The sequence below is a fragment of the Culex pipiens genome, chromosome 1 (assembly GCF_016801865.2).
Source record: "Culex pipiens pallens isolate TS chromosome 1, TS_CPP_V2, whole genome shotgun sequence".
Taxonomy (NCBI): Eukaryota; Metazoa; Arthropoda; class Insecta; order Diptera; family Culicidae; genus Culex; species Culex pipiens.
In genome coordinates, this window is record NC_068937.1 from 138,739,829 (window position 1) to 138,750,318 (window position 10,490).

The window sequence follows — 10,490 nt, forward strand, 5'->3', positions numbered from 1 at the left end:
CTGGTTTTTAAACATTTTGACGTTTAGACCACTTTTCAAAAAATACAGTTTTAGTAAATGATTTTTGTATTTTTTTAGGAGAGACATATCATCTTGCATTTTTCGTCAGTCTTTTATTTACATTTTAGGCTATTTCCTCAAAAATTTTGAACGAAAAAAAATCGTGGCATCACCTTTAAATTTAAGTTTAAGTCTTAAAAATCAAAAAATCTCATAGATGTGGCGTGTACAAGTATAATTTCCTACAAGTTTGTCTTTGACCACTTTTTGATACGACGCAACGGCTTCGAGATACAGTATTTTTTTAATTACAAAATACAAAAATATTTAAATACCTTACGCCCTCCTCAAATGTTATTTTCGAGTACTATTGGCTCCATATACACAAAAATGGCTTATATAGGCCTAGGATAACATGTCTACAAAGTTTAATTGAAATCGGAGAGGGTCGGGTACAAAAGTACCAGAAAAATTCCTGATTTGAGCTGGAATTGCTCCAAAATCGAACGAACTCTCCGAAATTTCAACCGATTTTTAAAAGACAATCACTCCGTCTTTGCAGACTGAATGCTAATATTAAACGGGACAAACATCGAACGAAAAACTTCAGGAGAATAAGGCGGGAATCGAACCCGCGCCCCATAGCAACTTAGGGATCGGCAGCCGAAGCTGCTAACCACGCGTCACGAGGCCCTAAAAAAACTTAAACTAAAAATTCTATTTTGGAGGTCATTGGACCAAAAAGCTTGCGTTTGAAAAAAAAATCTGATTCCTCGAAAATTGTTTCCTAACATTATTGGAAATTGGTGCAACTTCATTCACAGGATTTTGAAATACTATACGATACGAATCAACTTTGTTCACTAAAAAATCCATATCTAAACAATGTAGGCGATGACTTATCTAAACCTTTTTGGGTACACATTCACTGTTGATATGGAATTTAAATTATTCAAGACATCGAATTTCTACTTGAAGTTGGATTGCTTCAACATCATTTTCAAAACATTATTTCATCGATTTTTAAAACTTGTTTTCCCAAATTTCTTTTGGAAATCATGTTCAGTCCCCTTTAAGCTCATAATTCAGAGTTTACTCTATCTAGTACATAAAGTTAATAAAATTGATCAAGTTAATTACCCGTTTAGCAAAATAAGCAAAATCAAGAAATAATATAAATCGCAGTCCACTAATCCTTTCAGTTTAGCCCGCAAGCTAGCGTCGTCTATCGACCAGGGGTGCAACTCAAAATTACGCAACAAATCGATCGTTTACGCACACAACTCTTCCGTACCTCTACCGACTTCATGGGCAACTCATAAAGACAGCTTTTATTTGTGCGCATAACACTCTGCTCTCGATGGCGTCGACGACATTTCCGTCACTGACCTACCCCATGCAGGGCTCACACAAAACGCTTCACCGAAAACAAAATTCCCCCCGTTTCGCCGGTTGTGGTTGCGGTCCACGCGATGATCATGGGACGATCATTTCAATTGAGTGTAGCGCTATAATAAAATGATAAATTTGACCCCCTCCCCGACGCTCTCTTCGTTGGCGCGATGCAACTTGGAATGTGTCGTAACGAGCTTTATTTATTATGCACTTGCTGCTGCTGTTGCACACAACCTCCCCAAGCTACGGGACAGTACCGTTGACGATCCGCGCGATTCATGGTCAGAGCCATGCCAAATGCCCGCCGCCACCACCATTGAGATGTGTGGTGTGCTGACCGCAAAAAGTTATCTCCATAAATAGAAAGTGGTAAAACGACTATAAAACTGTGTGTTCACAATGTATTTTTATTATCAGCTTGCCTAGTAAAACTGCTAATAAAACCGATTATTTCCCCTGTTATTTTGCCTGCCCGCCGGCCTAGGCCGTCGTTACCATATGAATAGACGACGACACACTCCAGCGAGGTTTGTGTGTGTGGGTGTATGTGTGCCAAACCAGCATGTGCGATATCGTGCGGTGTCGCCGCAGCTAGTTCATTTGGGGACATGTGCTGGCAAGACTGTGTCACGGAATTGCATCGCCACTGCTGGGGCGGCTGTGGCCAAGAAGTGCATTTTAACTCGAACCCAGCCTCGTTTGACTCGCAATCGCAATCAATTTTTATATCACGCGAGCGAGCGAACTCTCGATTAGAAATTGTTTCAATTTGAGTCAATTGGTATAACCGGAGCGCGCGTTGGGGGTGGTCAGCATGCCGGGCACATCTCCTTCACCGAAGGCAGGTTTCTTCTTCAGGGAGGAGGAGGCAATAAATTACCAAACCATATGGAAAATATCCAAAACTGAGACTTCCGAGAGGTTGCGCTGCCGCTGGGGTGGAAATTTTCTTCTCACCTGTTGGGAAAGTGTGAATGAAGTTTGTTTTCCGCGCCACGAGCAGCTAACAAATCGTTGCGAGGATCGTTGAACAAATAAACCAGACGGTGTCTGGACGGGCTAGGGTGAAGCGTTCGAGTTTTCTATAATTGGACTGTTTTTGAAATTGGTGAAAAAATTGGATTAAACTTGTTTTCAATTTTATTAAAATGGTCTCGATAACTAATGGAATATGAAAATAATTTTGCAATCAAATTCGACGATCGTGTGAACGACGGCATTACGGCAATCGGGTGGAACAGGGAGTTTACGTCTGACAGCCGGAGACAGCGGTTGTTTTTTCTGCTGTTTTCGTGGCGCGGCACAGTGCTTACGGATGGAGGTGGAAGAATCCTCCGACGGGGACGAGTTTCGTTCCGTAAATGGAACGGGGAAGCGGAGGAAGACCAGCGACGGAGCCGTTGTCGGGAATGGCCCAGAGGAGAATCTTCTCAACAACAACAAGTTCAGCCCGCTGGCGGAGAACAACAACAACAATGGTATCCCAGCCGGGAAAGGAAGCGTCCCACCGGTTCCAGTGGCCAAGAAACCTCCACCTCTGGTGGTAAAGAATACGAGCTACGCCAAGCTGAGGAGTGTAATGTCGCCGTGCACAACCAAGCCAAGTTACAAGCTAACTCCGTTTGGGATCAAATTGCTGTGTTCCTCCGAGGAGCGTTTTGAGATCGCGCGGGCCCACTTGATTGCGAACAAAGTGGAGTTCTACACCTACGAGAAACGAAGCGAGCGGCAACTCCGCGTCGTCGTCCGAGGACTTCCGTCGGCTTCACCTGAATTCGTCAAAAAGAACCTCAAGGAATCGCAAAACTTGGATGCTGTGGAGGTGCACGCCATCAAGAGAAAGGGAGAGTTCGCCTCGTCTGAGGAAACCCCGTACATTGTTACGTTCCCCAAGGGGTACACCAGCCTCAAGCAGCTGAGTGAAATCAAGCGCTTGAGAAGATTTCACATCCGGTGGGAGGCCTACCGGAACAAGCGACCGAACGTGACCCAGTGCAGGAACTGCTTGCAGCTGGGTCATGGAACCAGGAACTGTCACCTCAAGGGGAGATGCAACAACTGTGGGGGTCCCCACAAGACGGACGAGTGCGAAGTGCAGGAAGCCCAGCCAAAGCGGTGTGCCAACTGCTCTGGTGCCCACGAAGCTACGGACCGCAGCTGCCCCAAGCGTGCGAATTTCATCCAGCGGCGACAGCAGGCGTTGAAACCAAAACCGCCGGCAAGGAAGGCGGAGAAGCAGAGTACAGCAGTTCCGGCGTTCACGCCGGCGGAGTTCCCGCCGCTGCCGGGCGCAGTTCCGGACGGAAAATTGAAGGATCGCCCTCGACTCGCAGGAAGCAGCCAAGGTGGCCCCCGAGACGGTGGAGCCACGGAGAAGGAAGCCGGGGAGGTACTCTACAGTTCGGCTGAGCTGTGGGGGATTTTCTCCGAGTACATTGGCAGGTTCAAGACATGCAAGACCCGCTTGGACCAAGTAACCCTCGTCAGTTACATGATCTCCAAGTATGGAATTTAAGTTTTTTTTTGTTGTAATATATTGTTTTACTGATCCTCGGTCCCAACCTGGTCACAGCACCTAAAAGGACCTAATAAAAATAAGTTAAGAAAAAAAAAAAAAATTCGACGATTTTTTTTGGAAAACTAAAAACCTGATAGGATTTATTATAAAATTTCAGTTAAATCAATACTTCTTTTGAATACAATGCGATCTGGATACGTAATTACGGCACGTGCTCTAATGACTGTTCTTTAAAAATCAAGTTGAGGATAATTTTTCAAGCAGCATAAAACAAATTTCATCTAGGATCTCGATTCAAGTTTTTGTGATTCAAAAAGAATGCACATTTTTGTTTTTCAGTACATTTTTTTAATTATTTAAATCACTTTCTATATAACTTCTGGAAAGGTTCATAAGCCTAAGCTTACTACTGAAAAAAATCCACAAAACAATTGTTTTGTATTTCCGTTTTGAAAAAAAGGAAGTTTCCAAAAATTATATTGTGACGAAATAGCCTACTTATTATTATAAAAAATAACACTTCTAAAAAATCACTGTAAAAAGTTTAAGGCCTCATCTTGTATCGAAAAGTAATATTTTTCGACACTATTTTGGTTTGTTAGTTGACCGCACACACGAAAGCCATCCTAGAGCGGGGAAACCAACGTTTCACCAAAAAATCCAAATCAAAAGTGTTTCTTGGATTTTTTTTCAGAAAGTGATTCGAATTTACCGTTTTTGAAAGGCATTTGCCTTTTTTTTAGAAAATATGATGGAATAATCTGTTAGGAACACAGAAAAAAATGATGGTAATATTTATCAGGAAATGGTGACAGATTTTGTGTCAAAAAAAAGTGTAATATTACATCAGAAAATGATGAATTTTCATGAGTTTCTGGTGAATATTCATCAGGTTCACATTTTTACACATTATTTAGGTAATATTACTCAAAAAAGAGGTAATATTCAACCTAACAAATTTTCAACATTCCAAAATTCAACTTTTTTTTTGCTGTGAATATTCAAAAAGACAATGTGTAAAAAATCACAGATTTTTTTTATTATTTTTTTTGAGCACGAATAAACTTTTAAAACGGAATCATCACCATATTTCTGCAACGATTAATCAGCGTCATCGTTTAGCTAATATTAGACCCAAGTGGTCGTCCTCCGATCGCCTCCGGTCCTGTCCACAACCAGGCTCAAGTTTTAATATCTGGGACGACCCGTGGCCGATGGCGCGTCGCCAGCGCCGTTTTGCTGCCCCACCGACCATGGGTACATTACTGTTGCCGCCTTAACATACACGATATTAGTATTGTTATTGCGTTTAATGTGCGTTTCGAGCGTCGTTATTACAACAACTTTGTATTTGCATTCGCCTCTCGGAGATTTGTGCTGAAGCGATGAAGGGGAGGGAAGGAAAGTAACTCTAATTACAAGTACACATACAACGTAATAACAACAAATAATAAATATACACTCTTGGCATCGGAGTGTGGCCACATTGGCAGTTTCTCCACGTCCACGGTGCTGCTTTGCTTGCCAAGACGACGACGACCACTCAGTCACAGAAATTCAACAGCCAAGGAAATAAACACCCACCGTATTGTTGATGCACGGGCTTAAATTACTAATTTGTTTAATTATTTTAACGATGAAATCACTCAAGCACGCACATTTTCATCTTGGCTGAAACGATTCTCGGAGAAGTTTGGGAAGATGGACGACATTCTTCGTCGGCGTCGGCGTCAATTACCGGAGGTCCCCCCACCCAACTCCAAGAACTTCATCCCCCTCAAGGAATTCTTTGTTTCATAACACAGCGCGCCCAAGACAATAGCTTCATTACGAATCCTTGCTCGCGCGCCCGCGGCAGCCTGAAACGTCGCTCTAGAATTTAATATCGAAGCCCATAAATAATCATCCCTCGCCCTCTTCCCTGGCTCTGCCTGCAACGACCATTTCTCCGTACCCCCGGGAAGGAGATAGGGCAATCTAACACACGACGAGTAGAGTCTCCTTTCTCCTGCAGGCGGAATCGGGAATTTACGAGCGCCATATTTTATCATCAATGGCCCCTAACGTATGATCCCTGTGCGGCCCTTCGACGGCCACGAGGGAAAAAAGGGTGTGAAAGCGGCCATCTTAAGTCAATTAACTGGTCGTTAGATGGGTGAGGAGAACTTGCGCGAGAGATTACGTGCTGTTAATTTTTGTGTTCATTAGAAAGTTTCATTTTTTGTAACAATAGAGAAACGTGTTTCTTTTGAATGTACTCTTGAATCAACTCTGCTTTATTACCCCTTTTTGAAAGTGTTCTGAAAAGGGTCAACTTTCTCCTCCTTTGTTCGCCAAACTTTCTCTCGATGTCCTGTGGATCCTTTCAACCTGGCTGACGCACAGTGACGCATTTCTTGTCTTGCCTAACACTTTCTCATTGCTTCTTCCCACCAGGACCGAACGGATGTCCCCGCCGACGAGGCCGACAGACTTACACCCGCTTCCAGACGCTCGAGCTGGAGAAGGAGTTCCACTTTAACCACTACCTGACCCGCCGACGACGAATCGAAATCGCCCATGCCCTGTGTCTGACGGAGCGGCAGATCAAGATCTGGTTCCAGAACCGCCGGATGAAGCTCAAGAAGGAGCTGCGGGCGGTGAAGGAGATCAACGAGCAGGTAGGGTTCACCCCGAACTCCGAAGTGAGAAGCGTGAAGAACTGATGATTTTTTAATTCCAGGCACGGCGCGAACGCGAAGAGCAGGACAAGATGAAGAACGACTCGTTGAAATCCGCCCAGCAGCACCACCAGAGCCAGAAGCAGCAGCAGCAGGAGCACACCGTCGTGGGCTCCCAGCAGACCAGTGGCGGCGGCGGTGGGGGCAGCACCAGCCTCGGCAGCCACCTGCACCACCCGTCGATAGTGGCCCAGAACGATCTGAAGCTCGGGCTCGGCAGCATGGGCGTCGGCGTCGGCGGAAATCTCAGCATGATGGGAGGTCTGGATAATAAAACGAATCAGGATATACTGAAAGCAGTTAGTAACGTTCATTCTTAAAGCATAGTTTTTTGCATTTTTTTCGGATTCCCTCAACTTTCATTATAAACTTTCTCGCTCTCGTGTTCTTGCCCTTTCTGTTTTGGTTTCATTATTTGAAACTCGTTTTACGAGCCACCTTATCGTGGTCCGACGTTCTCGTAGAGCGATTAGAGTACATTTCTGTTTCAATTCTCTCCCCGGATAGACAACGACTATTTGAGTACCATTCACTGTATGGTTATCATTCTTTATATCATATCGTTAATACCATTTATAACAGTAGATGACTTTTAAGTGAGAAATGGCGAATTAGAACCTTCTCATCAAAGTTCTAAACAGTAATGAAAACTGTTTGTTTTATGGTTGGTTAATAAAATCTGTCTGAATGATTTTCTGTCAATAGAATTAATGGTTTTACTTCAGATCCCTGTAAAAATTCCTTCTTTTTACATAATAAATTAATTTGTTATCTCATTGATTTTGGTAATTAACAAAAAAAAAGGTAAATTTGAACCTCAAAATTTGCGTTTCGTCACGAATGTTTACAAAACAATTCATTCTATAATCTGATATGGTCATCCAATGGCAATTGTCTATCCGGGTCGTCACCGTTACAGTTCAGTTCAGTTGCGTGTTTATCACGAGACAAGAGAGAATGAGTGTTATCGTTGCTTTCTTCTACCCTATCGCGCGGTTGACGAATTTACTGCTCTGCATGATTCAAGTTGTTCTTTCTTCGTTAAACAATCGGTCCATTACACAAAAACAGATATAATTTTACAAACAAACTTTTTCCTTTTCTAATTGAGTTGATCGCTTGAGAGTGAAAAACAAAAAAGTTCCAAAATAGCTCAAAATTAAACAGTTCTCTTTTTCTTCCCCTCCATTTCCGATCAAATGAACGTTTCAGGTGATGCAACATAACAAAAGGTGGGAATGAGTTGAGATTGTTTGAAAAACTACGCTTTTAGACTGAACTGGATTGCAAAACAAAAGAATGATTAGAACCATCCCTCCACCACCTTTCCGGAAAATAGAAAACGAACAAAAAAGATCAATTTACCACCCCGCCTCCGCCTCAACAGTCCCGATTCCCCCCACGAAGTTTCCAATTAATTCTTATGTTTCTTCTTTTCTCCATTTTTATTTTCTTCCGATTGGACCGACGATTCACCAATAAAACAGCGCAAACCTGAGTACTAGAGACATCGTTGGTTCAATTTAACCAAGAACGTAAATAAGCAGCACAAACAAACCCAACACACACACACCGACATACGTAATGAAACACAAACAAACAGAAAAAAAAGAACAGATTCAGAGACATAGATGTACGTAAAATCAAACGCACTCACGGCGAGCAACCCCCGAGAGCAAGATGATTAACGACAAAAGCAGCAGCAGAACGTGACTGAAGTGAGGAGCAGCGGCAGTAACATCCAGAAATGGCGCAAAGACATCTCGACTCTCGAGGAGCGACGGCGTGGGGGCGTGGATCCAATTCGGTTAAGATACAACGGTCTAGATTTTTAAGTGATGATGATATGATGATCAGTGGAAAGTGTAAGAGTAATAACAAATATACGTACTAGTGCTAAGAGAAACCTTTTTTTTCTATGGAACCTACCATAAAAACATGATTTGTAATCATATTTGAAGAAGAAAAAGAAAAACTTTACATTAACAGTAAAAAAGCAAAACCCGTGAGCAAATGATATAACGTAATTAACGTAACAAGAAAAGAAGGGATAACTTAAACTCCTCCGTTTAACAAAAAACAAAAACGCAAGAAAAAAATCTGCGCCGCCCTTCGTTCAAGGTGCGACCGCAACAAAAAGAAACAACTGTGTTAGGTAAAATTTAGTTATGTAAAATGATCGTACTCATTACAACTGTAGTAGCGTTTCGTTCTGTAAGGATTCGACGGAAGAAAAAAGAAGGTCAAAAGTGTGCAGCTTTTTGCCGACTCTGAAGAGATCAAATACGTAATTAAAAGTATAAATAAATCATCAAATTAATAACAAACAAAAGCAACAAAGCAGAAATAATCGCAAATCTGTCCAGTGGTTAGAGTTAATACTAGGGCGTAGTAGAAGTACTATACAAAACACACACACAACACAAGAGTAAGCCCGGGGGCGTTCGTCGTTTGACGGACACCCCTCGAAGAAGCGTTTTTATTTCTTTTGTTGATTTTCACTTCTGTAAATTTGTTACTATTTTATATTAACGGAACTAAAAGCGTAAGTTTAGTTAGCAAGATGATCAAATCTTTAAATAAAATTTCTAATTTGTAGTAAAAATCTTTCGTTTTTCATTATTTAAGCTTTTTACCGATTTGAGGAATGCGGTTATGAATTGAATCCTTTGTCTTCCACTTCAAATTGAAACCCCAATAAATTTGTACTTCAAAAAACTTTATTTCACATATCAATCGACCTCCTTTCGGTTCATCACCCTCCCCCCTTTCGTTGCTCGGTTGTCCTTTCCCCGATTGCAGTTCCTCAAATCAATTTTGTTCGTTTATTTGTGTTATCATTACTCTCTCTGTACGTACCCCCGCCAGCGTTTCTCCCGAGAGAAACGCGTGGCATGTTCGAGGAATCATAAGCTATACCATTACCTCCATGCAAAAAAAAGAAGAAGTAAAACAAGCAACCGAAACAGTTTTCTTTGCCACAAACAAAACTTTGTTTCGTCACATTTTTTCCCAAGGAACACACACCACCACATGTAAATATCGCTTGAACCCCATTATGTCACTGAAATGAAAAGGAAATACGTAATAATAGTCAGGGTAGAATAGATCACAGCAAAGAAAAGAAAAAAACACAATATTTAAAATAAAACAAAAAAAAAGTTCATTCCATCGTCTAAAAAAAGTTTGTTTGATACTCGAAAATCTTGCCATAGTAATGAATCAAAAAAGAATTGGTGTTCTGATCTCAACCCGCAGAAAAGAATTATCCAAAACTACACTTCTTTACTCCTCTCTTGGATGCAAAATGTGAAAGAGTTGTTTAAGAAAAACCTAAAACCATAAAATACGTAATTATCGGTGAATAATAAAGATGCATTTTAAAAAAGCTAGTAATTCATATAAAAGTTGTAAATTATAACAAAAAATATTAATGATATTAATTTAAATAGTCCTGATGCTAGAGATTATGCCGTACATGTTGTTGTGGAAAAACCTTTTATCGAAACTGCAAGTGGAGTGCATACAACTAAACCAGCCATAGCCGATCTGAAAACCCAGAACCTACATATTTAATGTGTGTAAAACATATGGAAATGACGTAATTAACAACAGAAAATAAAACAATTTTATTTAACGAGTCGAAATGCACCGCGAACGTGAACTTGCTAATTGACAACGGCGCGAAAGGGCAATATATGCAAATAGGTGCAAGGGCAAATTGGACAACAGCAAAAACAACAAAAGAAGAAGTGAACTCTATATTTATTTATTACCTACTCCTACCAGAAATGAAGCACTCACACACACACAACAAAAGCAAACAGAAGCATATATTATAATGCTACGGATAGTGT

At 41.4% G+C, this 10,490-nt stretch overlaps 1 protein-coding gene across 8 annotated transcripts in view; it reads left to right on the forward strand.

Annotated features, from left to right (window-relative positions):
* The window catches only part of LOC120417082 (homeobox protein abdominal-A homolog), a 49,229-nt gene extending 38,984 nt beyond the window's left edge, over positions 1 to 10,245 (forward strand). For 5 of the 8 annotated variants that reach the window (XM_052706636.1, XM_039579056.2, XM_039579053.2 and 2 more), the window contains 4 exons: positions 6,350 to 6,573; positions 6,636 to 6,932; positions 7,846 to 7,865; positions 8,121 to 10,245. In XM_052706636.1, coding sequence (XP_052562596.1) covers positions 6,350 to 6,573; positions 6,636 to 6,932; positions 7,846 to 7,865; positions 8,121 to 8,160 — 581 coding nt within the window. In that variant the 3' untranslated portion in view covers positions 8,161 to 10,245. Of the gene's footprint in view, positions 1 to 6,349; positions 6,574 to 6,635; positions 7,299 to 7,845; positions 7,866 to 8,120 lie in introns of those variants that run through there. The other 3 variants (XM_052706635.1, XM_052706637.1, XM_039579059.2) reach the window with 3 other exon arrangements.
* Positions 10,246 to 10,490: the final 245 nt, after the last annotated feature.